This window comes from Narcine bancroftii, chromosome 1, assembly GCF_036971445.1.
Source record: "Narcine bancroftii isolate sNarBan1 chromosome 1, sNarBan1.hap1, whole genome shotgun sequence".
Classification (NCBI taxonomy): Eukaryota; Metazoa; Chordata; class Chondrichthyes; order Torpediniformes; family Narcinidae; genus Narcine; species Narcine bancroftii.
The window spans coordinates 294,246,193-294,264,688 of record NC_091469.1 but is presented as its reverse complement, the minus strand read 5'-3'; the positions used below and the strand labels follow the sequence as shown (position 1 = coordinate 294,264,688).

At 39.6% G+C, this 18,496-nt stretch overlaps 1 protein-coding gene across 6 annotated transcripts in view; it reads right to left on the bottom strand.

Annotated features, from left to right (window-relative positions):
• The window catches only part of nav2a (neuron navigator 2a), a 411,462-nt gene that overhangs the window by 236,642 nt on the left and 156,324 nt on the right, over window positions 1-18,496 (bottom strand). For all 6 annotated transcript variants that reach the window (XM_069904879.1, XM_069904824.1, XM_069904830.1 and 3 more), the window contains one exon: window positions 8,101-9,178. In XM_069904879.1, coding sequence (XP_069760980.1) covers window positions 8,101-9,178 — 1,078 coding nt within the window. The remainder of the gene's footprint in view (window positions 1-8,100; window positions 9,179-18,496) is intronic.

The following is an 18,496-nucleotide window of genomic DNA, read 5'->3' as shown; positions in this document are numbered from 1 at the left end:
AGACACATAAGTTTTGAACTCCTGAAGAAGAGGAAGGAGTTCAATACAGCGAAAACGATCTTATGGAAAAAAACTATTCTCGGATCCAGAGGAAGCAAGGAAATTTGCAGAACAACTACAAAACAAGCAGAGAGATGAAGACATGTAATAAGAGTAAAAATGACCACGATTTATATGTATGTGGGTAAAGAGGTATATGTGTGTATATGTATAGTGTGCATACATGAATGTATCCATATTTAGAGGAAAATATAGAGAGTATAGACAAGAATTAATAAGGGAAGGAAATGGAATAGAGGGAATAAGGAGGGAATTAAAAGAGTGACCTTTGTTACATATGAAAAGTGAAATCTTTTCTGGGGGGGCTGGGTGGGGAGGAGTTACGGTCACTGCAAAATCAGCTGACGCTTGCGAGTGAATTCGCAAATCCAAATGGAGAGGGGAGATGTGGTTGTCCAACAAGGGATAAAGGACAACTCAGGAGGGGAAGGGGAGATAGGGGCTAAAGAAGTTTTAAATAGGAGAATAAGGAAAATGTTTGATGTTTTAGGAATGTTGTCTTATAAAGTGTTCAAAACAAGAAAACAGAAATGGATAAGAAGGAAAGGTAATGATGGAGAAACGGAAAGGGAAGATAAACAAAGTATAAAATGGCTATGTTGAACTATATGACTTTAAATATTAATGGAATACATAACCAAATTAAAAGGAAGAAACTGCTAAATTTACTGAAAAAAGAAAAAATTGATATAGCATTTGTGCAAGAAACACATTTAACTGAATTGGAGCACAAGAAATTAAAGAGAGATTGGGTAGGACACGTAACAGCAGCATCGCATAATTCAAAAGCAAGAGGAGAAGCTATATTAATTAGTAAAAATGTGCCATTTAAAATAGAAGAGGAAATAATAGATCCAGCAGGGAGATATGTAATGATAAAATGTCAGATATATTCGGAGTTTTGGAATCTACTCAATGTATATTCACCTAACGAAGAAGATCAAAAGTTTATGCAAGATATCTTTTTGAAGATAGCAGATACACAAGGGAACATATTAATAGGAGGGGATTTCAACCTGAATTTGGATTCAAATATGGACAAAACTGGGAAAAAAATTAACAGAAAGAACAAAGTAACCAAATTTATAATTAAATCGATGGAAGAAATGCAACTTTTGGATATATGGAGGAAACAACACCCAAAGGAAAAGGAATATTCATATTACTCGGCTAGACATAAAACACACTCAAGAATAGACCTATTTTTGTTATCAGCTCGTATGCAAGATAGAGTAAGAAAAACAGAATATAAAGCTAGAATACTATCGGACCATTCACCCTTAATATTGACAATAAAGTTAGAGGACATCCCTCCAAGAATGTATAGATGGAGATTAAACCCCATGTTACTTAAAAGGCAGGATTTTAGAGAATTTATTGAAAAACAAATTAAAATGTATTTTGAAATAAATACGAAATCAGTGAAAGATAAGTTTATACTATGGGATGCAATGAAAGCATTCATTAGAGGGCAAATAATAAGTTATGTAACCAAGATGAAAAAGGACTATAATCAGGAAACAGAGCAGTTGGAAAGGGAAATAGTAAATATAGAAAAAGAATTAGCAATGAAGGAAGATACAACTAAAAGAAGAGAATTGGCGGATAAAAAACTAAAATATGAAACATTACAAACATATAAGGTGGAGAAGAATATAATGAAGACAAAACAGAAATATTAGGAACTAGGTGAAAAAACGCACAAAATCCTAGCATGGCAGCTTAAGACAGAACAAGCTAAGAAAATGGTATTGGCATCAAGGAAAAAAGACAAACAAATTACATATAATCCAAAAGAAATTAAGGAAAACTTTAGAGAATTCTATGAACAATTATACCGAACTGAAAACGAAGGGAAAGAAGGGAAAATAGATGAATTTCTAACTAAAATTGAACTACCAAAACTACAAATAGAGGAACAAAATAAATTAACAGAGCCATTTGGAATAGTAGAAATACAAGAGATAATAAAAAAATTACCAAATAATAAGACACCAGGAGAGGATGGATTTCCAATAGAATTCTATAAAACATTTAAAGATTTATTAATTCCACCCCTCCTGGAAGTAATCAACCAGATTGATAAAACACAAAGCTTACCAGATTCATGTAAAACAGCAATAATTACAGTAATACTAAAGCAAGGGAAAGATCCACTCACACCAGCGTCATATAGACCAATATCTTTACTTAACACAGATTATAAGATAATAGCTAAACTATTAGCAAACAGATTAGCAGAGTATGTACCGAAAATGGTAAATCTAGACCAAACTGGATTTATCAAAAAAAGATGCACAGCAGACAATATTTGTAAATTTATTAACTTAATTCATGCAGTAGAAGGGAATAAAGCGCCAACAGTAGCAGTTGCTTTAGCCGCAGAGAAGGCCTTTGACAGAGTGGAATGGAATTATTTGTTCAAAGTATTGCAAAAATTCAGTTTACCGAAGAAGTATATTAATTGGATTAAAGCATTATATAAGGGACCGTTAGCGAAAGTGACAGTAAATGGACATGTATCAAAGCAATTTAACTTAAGCAGGTCAACACGGCAGGGATGCCCACTATCACCTTTATTGTTCGCGTTAGCTATAGAACCACTAGCAGAATTGATAAGAACAGAAAATAATATAAAAGGGATAAAAATAAAAGACAAGGAATATAAAATCAGTTTATTTGCGGATGATGTTATAGTATACTTAACAGAACCAGAACTATCAATGAAAGAATTATATAAGAAATTGAAGGAATATGGAGAAGTGTCGGGTTACAAGATCAACGTAAATAAAAGTGAAGCAATGCCTATGAATAATGCGGATTTCTCAAAATTTAAGAAGGAATCACCATTTAGATGGCAAATGCAAGCAATAAGATACCTAGGTGTACAAATAAATAAAAATCTCGGCCAACTATATAAACACAATTATTATCCACTAATGAAAAAATTACAGGACGATTTAGAGCATTGGAAAGATTTACCACTAACACTAATAGGAAGGATAAACTGTATTAAAATTAACATTTTTCCAAGGATATTATACCTATTTCAGGCATTGCCAATACAACTGACAGAGAAATTCTTCAAGGAGTTAAAGAAAATAATAAGGAAATTTTTATGGAAAGGGGGGAAACCGAGGATGGCATTAGATAAATTAACAGAATGGTATAAACAAGGAGGCTTACAACTGCCAAACTTTAAAAATTATTATAGAGCCGCACAATTAAGATACCTATCAGATTTTTATCAAACAAGGGAAAAGCCAGATTGGACCAGATTAGAATTAGATAAAATAGGGGAAAAGATACCTGAACACATATTATATAAATGGGATGAAAAATTGGTACAACATAGAAGTTCTCCAGTATTACATCATCTCCTCAATATTTGGAAGAAGATTCATGAAGAAAGGAATAAAACAAATTATCAATTACCAACACTAATACTGACGCAAAACAAGTTACTCCCTTTTACAATAGATAACCTTTCCTTTAGAGAATGGGAGAAAAAAGGGATTAAAAGAATAGAAAATTGTTTTTCTGGAAGTAGATTATTATCCTTTGAACAAATGAAAGATAAATACAATATAACTCAAGATCTTCTTTCTTCTTTGGCTTGGATTCGCGGACGAAGATTTATGGAGGGGGTAAATGTCCACGTCAGCTGCAGGCTCGTTTGTGGCTGACAAGTCCGATGCGGGACAGGCAGACACGGTTGCAGCGGTTGCAGGGGAAAATTGGTTGATTGGGGTTGGGTGTTGGGTTTTTGTAACTCAAGATACAGCGCTGGCATATTACCAATTGAGATCCTACTTGAAGGATAAATTAGGAAGCAGTTTGAGTTTGCCAGAGGGAAGTAACTTTGAATATGTGATTACAGATACAATGATAATCAAAAGATTTATAACAAATATGTATATTAAACTGCAAGAAAAGGAGAATGAGGAAACAAATGGTAAAACTAAACAAAAATGGGAACAAGATTTAAATATAAAGATAAAAAAGGAAACATGGGAGAAGTTATGTTCTGGAATGATGAGAAATATAATAAATACGAGGTTACGTATGATACAATATAACTGGATACACAGGCTATACATTACACCTCAAAAGTTGAATAAATGGGACCCAACAGTATCTGATAGATGTTTTCGATGTAAAAAAGAAATGGGAACAACAATTCATGCAATCTGGACATGTGAGAAAGTAGAAAAATTTTGGGAAGATCTAAATCAGATATTAAATAAAATAACAGAAAACAATATACCAAAGAATCCAGAGATCTTCCTCCTAAGTAACATAAAAAAACAAAGAATTTGGAAATGATTTGGAGGATGCACAAAAATGATTTGTTAAGATAGCTCTAGCCGTAGCAAAAAAATGTATTATGTCAACCTGGAAATTGGAAGATAATTTGAAAATACAACAATGGTATATAGAAATGAATAAATGTATTCCATTAGAAAAAAATAACATATAGTTTAAGAAATAATATTGAAATATTTGAACAAATATGGGAGCCTTACATGAAACACAATAGCGAAAACCTACCGGGGACAATCACTACCTAAGTTAACGGAAGGAAAAGGAAATGAAAAGAATGGACTCAGTGGAATTTCTTGTGTATTTTTATTGAATGACAACATTGTTTGACTGGTTTAATGTATCCTAGATTTTGTACTTTAAATGGACGGGAGGGGGGAGGTAGGGAGGGTGGGATGGGAGGAGGGAGGGGGTGGGGAGAAAATGGCACTGTATATGTGTGAAAAGGAAAAAGTGTGTATCATGGTTAATGTGATTTATGGTGTGAAAAATAAAAAATTTAAAAAATTAAAAAAAAGAGATGGTACGCCCTGCACCTGCTGTACACCAGAAGAAACAAACGTTTAAAATGGTTGTTCCAATAAAGCAGGTTGCATTTTTCTGGATGGCATCGAGCTTCTTGAGTGTTGCTGATGTTGCAGCCATCCAACCAAGAGGAGAATATTCCATCACACATCTGACAGTGCCTTTTGGAGGTTGACACACCCCCTCAACTACCTTCCAAAAAAGCTGACCGAGCCACCTCATCCAGGTTGAAGTAGAATCTTATAAATGTTGGCTGGAAGCAAATAGATACAGTGTCCTCTAGAATGTTTGAGACAAGAGCAGGCACTTGACGGCACAATGGGTGTAGCGGCTAGCACAATGCCTTTACTGTGTCAGCGAACGTGACCGGGGCTCGAATCCCACACTGTCAGGAGTTTATACATTCTCCTCCTCTGCATGGGTTTTTCCTGGGGGCTTCAGTTTCCTCCCACTGTTTGTAGTTTAATTGGGTGTAAATTGGGTGGCAAAGATTCGTGGGCTGAAATGGCCTGTTACCATTCTGCATGTCTAAAATTTTTAATCCTTTATTTGTCCTTGTGATCCATAGTTTAAATTTGTAATCAAACAATTCACATGTGATCAAAGTCCACATTCCAGATTTTTTTCAAGGTCATTTGTATATATTTTGGTTTGAAATTACAGCACTTTTTGCATAGTTCTCCATTTCAGGGCACCATAATGTTTGGGACATTTGGCTTCACAGGTTTTTGTGAGTACTCAGATATGTTAAATTGCTTCATTGATGCTGGTAGAAAAGGGCTAGGCTTGGTTCTAAGCTTTTGATCACTTTGCATTTGCCATTTTTCAACAGGAGCACCAGAGCTGTGCTAAAGAAAGTCAAATAAGTCATTACGAGGCTGAAAAAAAAAGAAATAAAAAGTCCAAATCTTAGGATTACCAAAATCAACCATGTGGAACATCATCAAGAAGAAAGTGCATACTAGTGAGCTCAGTAATTGCAAGGGGAGTGGTAGGATAAGGAAGATCTCCACTGCTGATGAAGAAAAATCCCTAAACGTCAGTCTGATGGATCAGAAACAATTCAGGAGACAGATGTGGACGTGTCAATGACTACTCTCTGCAGAAGACTTCATAAACAGAAATACAGAGGCCACAATGCAAGATGCAAATCACTAGTTAGTCACAGAAACAGGACGGCCAGATTACCCTTCGCCAATAAGTATTTAAAAGAGCCTGCAGAGTTCTTGAGAAAGGTTTTGTGGACAGATGAGACCAAGATTAACCTGTATCAGAATGGTGGCAAGAGCAAAGTGTGGAGGCATAAAGGAACTGTCCAAGAGCCAAAGCGTGGTACCTCATCTGTGAAACATGGTGGTGGGGGTGTATGGCTGCCACAGGCACTGGTGCACTTATTTTCATTGATGATATAACTGCTGATGGCAGAAGCAAAATTAGAAACATCTTATCTGTTCAAGTTCAAGAAAATGCCTCCAAACTCCAAACTCATTGGATGGAAATTCACCCTACAGTAAGACAATGATCCCAAACATACTGATAAAGCAACAAAGGAGTTTTTCAAAGCTAAAAACTGGAAAATTCTTGAATGGCCAAGTCAGTCACCCGATTTAAATCCGTATGCTGAAGAGAAAAAGCCCCGGAAACAAGCAGGAGCTGAAGATGGCTTCAGTGGAGGCCTGGCAGAGCATCACCAGTGAAGATACTCAGCACTTGGTGACGTTTATGAATCAACCAGTCGTTGCATGCAAGGTATCTGCAACAAGGTACTAAACATACCATTGCTATGTCCCAAATATTATGGTGCCCTGAAATGATAAAACTATGCATAAAAAATGCTGTAATTTCTACATGGTCAAACCAAAATTTACATAAATAACCCTGAATAAAATCTGGAATGTTGCACTGTAATCACACATGAAATGTTTGATCAAAATTTAGAACTGTGGAGCACAGGGGCAAATAATGAGGAAAAAAAAAAGTGTCTTTTTGTCCCAAGCTCACTGTAAATGTGACCTTGGCTGCATTCACCCTGTGCATAGTCTGGAGTCTACTTGACTCTTCTTGACCAACAGAGATGATATCAAGGAGCCACTGTTAGTTAAGGAAATGTAGTTCCAAACTAATCATATATTTCATGCCACTGAGGATCTGAATAAACAATTGTTAACATTATGCAAAAATTTGCTGCTTTTTGATTTAAATAGAACATGTTCCATCCCATACAAGGAAGAATTGAGCACAGAGAATTTGTAGCATTACACAGTTCCTTCTCTTTAGTAGTATCAAGCCACTGTCATTTTCGGTCTCTGACAATTCTCTGACCTTGTAAATGAAATATTCACTGTAAATTTGATTCAAGTTGAACTTTAAGTTTTTTATTTTTGTAAACAAGAGAATTGACCAATTTGCCTGCAAAATTCCCAGTTGGCCTGGCCTCTGCCCTGGAGAAATTCCACGCGGTTGCAAAATTAACAACAGTGTTACCATGCAAAGTCAAACCTCCAAATGTTTCATTACCCTCCACTCCCACCCACACGTTGTCTAGCACGTTCAATCACACCACAAGCTCAAAGTTCACTGACATTTTCAGCTCGAGAGCCCCCTTCACTTCTCCCTGATTCCACTGATTGCAATCTTCCTTGAAGCTAAAAGGATGGGTGAGATACATTTACCCAACAAAGTGATGGTGCACATCACACCAGGAGCCTTTTATATTTCTGTTCACTTGCCACAGGGTCACATAGCACAGAAACTGATGTGCACTATGGACTGATCACCCATCTGTACTAACCTATGCTCACCCCATTTTATTCACCCCAGATTCCATGCAAGGGCTGTTTAGAGTGACCCATTAACCAAACTGCACTTCTTTGAGACCTGAAGGGAGGAAACTGAAGAATCTGCAGGTAATCCAGGTGAGAACATGCAAAAACTCCATAGAGTTAGCATTCGAGGTAAGAATTGGATCTTGGTCTCTGAACCCATGAGACACTGTGGATCTGAATCGCAGCACATTTACCAGTATTTGAAAAAAACTTTGCATTAATGGTGACTCCGAAATACCTTCTGTCCTCTCATTAGAGTGAGGATTTTTATTGTCCAACACTACTCTTAAAAACTCAGACAGTAGCCTACAACAGCTTAAATCAAACAAGAAGTGACTCATACCTGGCAAAATTCCATTAGACGTACCTGTACATGAAGGGAGCGACAGTGGCAGTGTTGGGGTGGTTGTATTGCTGCTGAGGGTGAGGTAGCTGGACACTGACTGTAGTTTGGGTTGTGCTGGCTGTAGTGGCAGCCTGTCCATTGGTACTGTTCACTGGGAGTATCCCCCCAGCCCCCTTTCCTTCAGAGGAAGCTAAACTACTGGAACTGGAATTCTTGCTATCCAAATGCGACTTCTGCAGTGCGACTCCAGACCCCAGTTTTCCACTGCGAGGTCTTTCACCATCCTTTACAGGAGCTTGGGCACTTGTAGATTTCCCTGTCGAGGTTTTTGGCCCTGGTTTTGGTATACCGCTCTGCTGAGGTGTGCCCAGTTCTTTTTTGGCCCCGCTCAACTTCCCTCCTTTTGGGATAAAGCTCGAGATCTTGGAGGACTTTTTTGGCATTTCCGAAGCAGTGACCTGTGCCTCCTCTTTGATCTCCTTTTCCGCCTCAATTTTCTCTGACACAGATGCCCTTTTGGAGACCTCCTTCGTTTTATCCTTCTCCTTCTGCTTCTCTTTATCCTTCTCACTGCCCTTGGGCGAGTTTTTCTTGTTGCTCAGCGCTCGACTGATGGTCCTTTGTGCAATGCCTTTTAGTGCAATTTTTGGGCTGTTCGAGGAAGGGGCAGCACTACCGACGCTTTTGGCCGACCCTTCTGCATCTGCAAGTTCTGCGCAGTTGGAAATGGGTTCCAGTCTCTCGCAGCTACCATCGCGAGCACCTGAGTTCTCCAGGCTGGCTCCGCCAGCCTTGGAGCCACCTTTGCTGTTGAACAACTTCAATTTCTCCAGCATGGACTTCTGGTTATTGGCACTGTTCTTGGCAGGAGATTCAACGGGCGGTTTTGGTGGCTCCTGTTGGGGCTGCTTCACGGATAACATGGAAGACGTGGCAGTGTGCTTGGCATTGAGGGATTTGCTGCGCCAAGGCTTGGCAGAGTTGGGCTGGGGAATGGCAGATGGACCTCCGCCAATACTGCTGGCACAATTGCTTGCAGAAGACTGTGCACTCTCATTCATTGCTGGCTGCTGAGCTGTGTTGTCTGCTGGTTCTGGAACTGAAACAGAAAAACCATAAATGAAGCAAGTCGACTGAACTTTCAGTGCCCTTCACGTAAGGCTGCATGTATTTAAACACACAGGCAATGCACTTAGTTGATGTTCTTCATTTGTTTTATCCGGGATACAACAGTCTTGCATCTGATTGGAGGCACTAGAGTTTTCAAGAATGAAAAAATGCTTTTTTAAAATGTTTTTAAATTATATAATTACACCACTTTGAAAGCTGACCAACAATTGAGATTTATTGCAAGATTGCTTTTGATTAGTTTATTAATGAGGAGGTCACACAAAGAAAAGGCAGAATAATTAAAATATCACTCTTTATGAATGCGTGACTCTAACCATTTTGGGCATTAGACAAAGCAGTCTGAGTTTACAATGTCATTACAAGTGCACGACATATGATATTCAGCGGCTGCATACTTTACAGTGCCCACGGATTAAATCTTTGCCATAACTGAGTTAGCCTACCAACGTGCTGTCAAATGAAGAGCAAGTCCAGGGGGTGGGGAGATGATCGATCAGCGTGGGGTGGGGGGGGGGGGTAGGGGGAGTGAGCAGGCTGTTAAAAGTCCTCATAGGGGTCAGGTGGTGAGAATGGTTTCACTTCTGGAATGGATTTGGCTGCTGAAGTGGGAGAACTGTGAGTGGAATTGACACAAGCCTGTTTCAGGGTCCTGTGGAAGGCGCAAAGGTGGTGTTCGGAATCTTTTTGGGGTGGTGGGGGGGGGGAGAGGGAGCAGGAGTTGGGAATGGAGTCGTCACTGCACGAGATTCAGGAAATGGGATTTGCGAGGATAAGAGCATTCACCAAAGGTTTGGGATCTGGGTCACTTCAGGATGAGGTGACTTGTTGGGAAGATTAATATCCGACAGATAAATACTCAGCAGTTGGTCTGACAGCATCTGTAGAAAGAGGATGAGCAATTACATTGGGAATTGAACACCCAAAATATCACAAGACTGCCTTTGCTCTCCATCCGCAGGGCATATGGAACTCCCTGTTGCCAGCCATTTCAAATCCTTTGGCCATTCTCAGATTGAAGCTGAACGTAAACTTGAGGAACAACATTTCTGGATACGTATTCCAGATTCCATCTGTCCTTAATCCACTCCCAGACTCACTTTTCTCCTAAATTTATCCCACTTAACTATCCCTCTGCCTTTAATCTCTCAATTAACATTCTTAAATCAGATTATCTCATCATTCTCACATTTTTAATTGTGGCAATTTGAAATTCAGGATCACTTTAAATATGCCCTCCTTTAGAGGGACCACAAACATTCTTTTATTCTTTTGTTATATCATGGTTGGGAATGACATCCGTTCCAATTCAATAGTCTTTGAGGTAGTTCGTGGCCTATCTTCAAATAGGAAGTAGGTCTCACACTGACCATCTCTCTTTCAGGTTTCTCTCTGTCCCGTGTACCAGTGCCCGTTCTCACTTTTCTCTCAAACTACACCTTTTGCCTCCCAATGACCTCCCCCCACCTCCCCACCCTTATCTCTCTATCTTCTTTACTTCAGTATCCTTTCACCTCTTGGCCCCTTCCCAGCTCTTCCCCCAACACATTGAGGTTTGACATTTCCTTTTTCTATTCTGGTCTTAACTCTCCATTTCTCTTCATGGATGCTGCCTGACCTGCTGAGTTCTTCCAGTGTCTTATTGTTTGAAGCAGGTCTACAATTAACAAGGATCTCTTTTTGGGGGGCTTCTAAGTCTGTGACAATAACCACATAAATTCCAGATTGCTGCAAAACCCCATCTGGTTCTCAATGATCTTCAGGGATGGGAATTTGTCATTTACTCAATTGGATTATTCCAGATCTGTGCCAAACTGTTGGTTTTCAAGAGATGAGACGTTTTCAGAAGTACCTCACTAGCTGTATGAAAAGGTGCTATATAAAGGCAGCTCTTTCTTTTGTGAAGCACTTATAGCCTGCTTGTGTTGCCAAGATATTGTAACTACATTTTTATCTGAAGATTTTCCTCAAGATAAAAATTGTCTCATGAAACAGCAGGCACGTACTGGAAGAGGAGACAATAAGGCATCATGTTTTTAGAGTGATTCATACAATTATTTGCAATTTCCCCCAAGTTAATTGGGAGTAGTTTAATTCTCAGAGTAAGAATGATTACCATCGTCTCTCTTTGCAAACCACTTTGATAAATCATAATGAAGTGTTGGGCATGACTACACGTACAACGGGTCTGGAGTTCCCCCCCACCCCACCCCCACTTGTCCAGGTTCGGCCCCAGAATTTGAGGGGACTTCAAGTTGCAGCTTTTTGCTCACCTACTCTCTCGCACAAAATCCTGTAACAACACACCATAATAAATGGTACCTTCCTTAATATTGAACGGCTACTGCTATGTCAATACAACCTACAATCATGCACACACAAAAAACAATTGACCCACTTGCACTGAAAACTATTTCAGAACAGTGAGACTCGTCACTACTGGAATAGTAAGTAACACTGAGTGATTATACAGCCATTTAAAGAAAATATTGTGCACACATCATGACTTAATCTGGGGCTAATTACTGGATTATATGCTTCATAAATCATACATCTATTGTTAGGCAACGAACGTTAATACAAGCTTTTTACTTACTTGAGGTGTCATATTTGAATGAAATTTCTTCCAGGAACTATTGGAAGCATGCAGCACATATGATCATGGAATTTTGTACAGTCACAGTCACATGCCTCAGGTGCTGTGCCCTGTTCTTTATGAATTGGGCGAAGGTTGAGGAATATTTTGGACTGCTTCATAGTTTCAGTTTGCAGTCATACAATTGGGCTAATGGCTGCTTTTACAGCTTCCCCAAATCAAAAAGAAACAGCAGCTCAAGTTGTGCGTCTCCAGCACTGACAGAAGCCCATGGGGAAGGATCTGCTTCTCTGCCAAAACCTTGTGTGGCCATTTATTATGAATCTGGGCTGTTTGATCCAAGCCAGAGTTCTCTGATGTTCCAAATAGTATGACGCTCTCTCCACCCCCCCCCCCCCCCCCCCCCCCCCTATGTAGATACAATTTACTGAACGACAACAACGGGATCACTGGCCAAATTCCATGCTTGCTTAATGACATCATTATATGATGGGGTGAAACCACGAAAGGCAACATCAAATTCTGCAGGCAGGGTGTGCAAAACTAATTACAGCGGGCTTCAGAAATTATACCAGTTACTACAAAAATGTAAGGGTGCATGAAAACCAAATTGCCAAAACAACATTGAAGGAATAATTTTTCTTGGAAGTTATAATCATTTCATCCACAGATTGGAAATAATATACTGAAATAGTGCAATAGATGTTTCAGACAAGGAAATCAGAAATTTCACTAATTCAGTGCTCCTTGATGAGCAGGGATGCACTGGTTAAATTAAACTTGACCAGCATCCAAACTCATCAGAACAAATCCTAAAATAGCAAAAGGAACACTCGCATTTAAATAATTACAGAAATCTGAAAGAAGCTGACATCAGTGATTGTCAGCATGAAGCTATCAGATTGAGGTGTCACCTGGCTCACTGATGTCCATTCATAGGGAAGCACATCTGCCATGCTTTCTCAGTATGGACATAACACATCTCCAGAACCACCAATATTGTCAACTCTTAATTACCTCTTCAACACAGTGACAGTCAGAAGACTGCTCACTCAATGCTTTACCTGGACTTAGGTAGACGTTATGCTTATGTGGGGACAAAGGTGGAATTTGGTTCACGAGCCACAGATAATTCTATATTAATGCAAGCATAGAATGTGTTAACAGTGAGGTCATTGTGAACTCTTATAGGAGGACATTGGTCTAGCTGGAGGATGTGTTCAGTTCTGGTTGCCTCTTTATTGATAGGATGTGGAAGCAGTCGAGAGAGTCCAGAGGAGATTTATAGGAATAGTTTACAGGACAAGGGACTATGGTTAAAAGGATAGATCGGAGAGGCTGGAACTGTTTTCTTTATTGAAGAGAAGGCTGACGCATGAAATGATGAGGGGTGTGAGTTTCCTGTTGGTGGCAGGATCAAGGAGTGGAGACCACAGATACAAAATAGAGAGAAGAGAATTAAAAGTGACAGGAGAAAGGTCTTTATCATGCAACATGTGGTTCAAACCTGGAATATGCTGCCTGCAAGAGGGAAATAAATAAACATATAGAAAGAGAAATTCAGAACTACAGAGAAGGGGCTGGGTGATGGAAACTTTTAATCATGCAAAGAGCCAACAGGGACTTAATGGGATGAATGGCCTTTTGTGCTGCAACTATTCCATGATCCTATGAAGTACTTACTCTGGGTCGCTTTCAAATGGAGCTAAAAAGAAACAAATCACATCAAACAAACAGCATGGTAAAAATATCAGGCACTTACAGGGTTAAAAAGCAAAATCCTAATTCTCAAGTAACAAAGTAGTGGTTTGTCCCCAAGGGTCAGAAGCAAATTAACTTTGCTAATGGAGATTGAGGAAACATTTAACATTTTCACCTGAAACAACTGAAATTCACTGAATCCTCCCATTTTGTCCTTTAGCCCAAATGCTGAATAGGATGTGGCCTGTTCAGTTTCCCAATTCATTTCAACAGACTTGCAAGGTATTCAATATCATGAATTTTATTGAGAACATCAAAATGGGGCAATATTTTTTTTATAAAGAACCCAGATTTAGGGTACAAAAACATCTGGTGACTAATTCAAACTTCTAATCAAGCTCATAAAATTAGAACAATCAATGTTCAAGGTATCAATGCGCAGGATCATAAATGGCTTTAGAATGAAGCCTCCAACTGGATTAACAAGGAACAGGACACATTGGAGACAAAGATTTCTCTATAATAAATTAAGAAAAAAAAAACTTTCCAGCTCTCACAAACAGAAGTTGTGGGAAAATTGATGATCGCTTCATCAGCTTCCAACAATCAAGGCTGCCTCAACAAATTCCGCAAAGATACATAGTGGGTTTCAGGCATTGTGTCCTTTTAAGTGAACGAGACAGTTACTGGCTGATCCCGATGGTACAAGTGGAGAATTCAGAACAAGGTCATTTGGACAAAGGAATTGTCTCCATCAACAAAATTTGCTACGTCTACAGAACTAAATACTTTGTGATTACTGGCAACAAACCGAAAGCTCAAGCCGTTTTGCCGTACCAACCTCTTTAAGAAGCTGAAATCTTTGATCTTGTTACTCAAGGGTAAAATTGACATCATAAAAGAGAAGGAGTTTGAGCATAATGGTCAAAGTGCAAGGTTCCAGTTTGGAAATGTTACAGCTGCAATTTCATTCCTCCCTTCAGTCACTGGGCAACAGAAGTCAATTGAGACCTTCCTTCAACTTCAAAAACAATGAAAATTCAAGTCTTAATTCCCTTCCAGCCTTGCCTGTTTACTGGATACTCCACCCTCAGAGTACCCTCCCAGTTGGAATCACTATTCCTGCAGAGTGCAAATCAATAGGCATGCTAATCCAGCATGTTTATCATGAAGCTTTAACTAATGGCTAATAAAAATTGTGTGAATGAAATTGATAATACTGAGAAAACCTGCTCTGCCTTGCTGATTTTAGTGAAAGTAACAAGAATTTATTTAAAACAGAGGAACAAGCTTTATTTGACGAGATAATTAGAGAATGCAAACAAACTTGATAAATAAGGTTTCAAGGCAATCAAATTCAAAAGAGCCACAACATTAAAGAGCAAAGTGAAGAGAGGAAAAAAGGAGGTTTATTGTGGGTTTGGGAGAAGGCTTCTTAATGAGGCCCAACAAGGTTTATATCCTTAAGAAAGAATATTCATGGTCATCCCTAGGTGCCATTTCAATGTGCAGCCCAGGTTGAGGAAAGTGACAATTTGCTTGCATGTTTTAGCTGGTGAATCAGCAGGGATTGTTGGTTCAGCCAATGCTGTGAGAGATTAAAAAGAAGATGCAAGAATAACGAAAAGAAGCCATATACATGTCTTTTTATGTTTTAAATCACTAAAAGGCAAACAAACTGATGCAACTGAGATTGAGTGTGGATGTAGTAAAATTGCCATCGCAACACAATGCTTCCGTCTTTACTGGAACCATAGAACGCTATAGCACAGAAACAGGCCTTTGGCCCTTCTAGCCTGTGCCGAACTATTATTCTACTTAGTCCCACAGACTTGCACCCAGATCATAGTCCTCCATATCCCCTTCCATCCATGTTCCTGTCCAGTTGACACAAATAATTCCTTGCTCTGAAAATCCACAATCCGTGTGAATTTCAGTGCAAAGAAATGAGGAAAATAGCTGATATTTTTCTCCTCTAATCCTGGACGTACACAAGGTGGCACAGTTCACGCAATGCTGTGGCAGTGCCAGTGATTGGGACCGGAGTTCGTACCCTGCACTGTGAGTTTGATTGTTATCCACATGTCTGTGTATGTTTTCCCCAGGGGTTCCAGTTTCCTCCCATCGTTCAAAACGTACTGGGGCTGTTGGTCAATTGGGTGTCATTGGGCAACACAGGCACATGGGCTGAAAGGGCCTCTTACCATGTTACCTGTCTAAATTAAACAAAAATATAAAAATTTAAAGTTTTTTTATATGATGTTTTCAGAACAGAAGCACTCCATTTGGCAGCAATGGGTCTGACTTCTTATATACTTAACATTTAAACCCAATTACTTTCAAAGTACAGTGATTAATGTTATGTAAACTTTTGTGGAAGCCAATTTCAAAAGAACTCACAGACAAGAAATGAATTTTAAAAAAAACAGATAATCTGAATCTGATGATGCTACTTTGAAGGAAGAAAGCTTGACAGAAGATCAAACAGGTTCACAAAACTTGAAATAGCTCTACTGGATCCTTTTTATCCGATTGAAGTACCTTCAGCTTTATATTTCATCCCAATGACAGCATTTTCAATAGCACTCCCACTAAGTGTCACCTTAGATTATGTGCTCAAGTTTGGTGTGTGGATCGTTAACACCCCTGATTCCGAGAGTGGAAGATGGAGGTGGGTGTGGAAGTTCCATGTTTCATATTCCCTTAAGGTATGGAAAGAGGCCTCTTCCATAACTAATGGGATATAAAAATTGTACTCCATTTATATTTCACGTTACCTGTCAAATCAACCATATTGCTGACTCAATTCACTGTAATAACTGCACGATGAAGATTTGGTCGAGCACTTTTGGGTGTATTTTATGGATTTTGGGCTGCTGATCACAAAAATCATCAAAATTTTTCATATCACATGCAGTTTTTTAGATATAACCTATTTTTGTGATTTCCTGTCATATTTTAAGTCGACTTCAAGGATATAAAATGATGAAGTGCAACATGTCATTGAAAATTCATTATCTGCGTCCGCGCTTGGACGTCTTCCCTGCTGATCTTGGTGCAGCCAGTGACAAGCATGGCAAAAGGTTTCACCAGGACATTGAGACCATGGAAAAGCAATATCAGAGCAACAGGAATCCATCAATGCTGGCTGACTATATTTGGACACTGACGTGAGAGGCATCAGATGCTGAGTACAAATGAAAATCAGCGGCAAAACATTTTTTGGTCAGTGGAACGAACGTAATGTGTCAGCATCATTATGCGATTGAACATGCTAAATTCAATAAAAGTTCATTTAATGTTTCTCCAACTTCCGACATGATACAGCAAATCTGAAATTTCAGGAAGCAAACGGATTGAAAAAAAAATTTGTCCAGTGTAATTTTTTATTGTTAAAATGGGGAATAAGTTTTATTTAATAAAATAATCAGAAGGTGTTTTTTTATGGAGGGCTTCAAGGCTGGTTTCATCCTCGGAGTAAAATTTTAATTTACCTTTATATAAAGCAGCCCTAAAAGGCTGCTCCAGCATCACTTTTGTGAGGAACAACACCTTGGTGCATCCTCCAGGGATGACTGTTGCTGTGGCGCCACCCATCATAAATACGTGGCAAGCAATGGCCAACTTTGTTACCAATAATCCCCCACACAGCTGAAACTGCTCTGGGAAACACAGAGCGGTTCCAGCTGCGTGTGGGATTATGGGTAAAGAAGTCAGCCATTAACCACTTTCACAGAGTTTATATTTTATTCTCACTCACTTGTGAGTTCTTGGTTCTGGATATATCAAGTCATCAGTGAAAATAGTCATCATCAGTGGTGCCGCTGCTGCCACCATCCCTTTGCGGCCCAGGCTTCATGATCTTGACCCGCCACGACTGCGAGATTGAGGACATGGGAGCAGAGCAGCAAGTCTGGGGCTCCGAAGGTGCAGCATTGGATAGTGGCAGTGGCCATACTATTTTTACGATACTCTGGCACAATATGTTCACTAAACAGTTCTGGGTCGCGGGGCTGACGGGATCATCACGACATCTTTCAGGCCGCCCCTACCCAGCTGCTTGCAGTGGTTGGCCGTTTATGGAAAGAGGTGGATCGCTTCGCTCCACCTCTGACACAAGCCTGCAGAAGTATCGGAATTGGCGCCTCGGAGGCGCTCACGGACCATTTAAGAAGGTAAAGTTTGTGACGCAAGGGCCGAGAACCTCCACCTTTACATTTGGATTTTTTTACCTTATAAAAGGGCCTAGAGAATGCAATCAAACTTTATGGCAATCAATTTCAATTCAGCCACAACATTAATGAAGGAGATTCCAATTTTCCCACTATTTTCCCTGTAATCAATTTGCCCTAATTTCTAATAACATTCCTACATTATACCACTCTCTTACAGCATAGTAACAGGCCTTTTCGGCCCACGCCATCCAATTACAACCACCCTATCACCCCGGTACATTTTTGAAGGGTGGAACAAGCCCCCGGAGAAAACCCACGCAGACAGAGAAAACATACCATCTCCTTCCAGACAGCGCGGGATTCTAACTCCGATCCCGATCGCTGGTGCTGTAACAGTGCTGTAACCTTTCCGGGGCAATTTATATTGGCCAACCCATTCAGCTTTGGGATGTGGGACAAAACTAGATTACGTCAGGGAAATCCATGTTGCCACAGGAAGAATATGGGAACTCCATATGGATGACATTCAAAGTCAGGGTTTTAACCCAGTCACTCAACTAGTTGTGCCTCAGTGCTGCCACATTTGGGGTTCCATTGATGACCTTGGAGAGTCGGGGCTGGGGAAGGCTGGGCTGGGGTGATTTCAGGGCTCCTGAGATCAGAGAACTGTGGCTAGATCTGTATGTGTGGAGGGGTGGGAGACTGGGATGGAGGCTTGAAGTTAATGATGAGAGTGATGGTCCATTATGTTCCTAATCTAATTATGTTCTGAAGATTTGTTTGTCTTCAGTGTAACCAATTATGGTCTTTCCTGGGA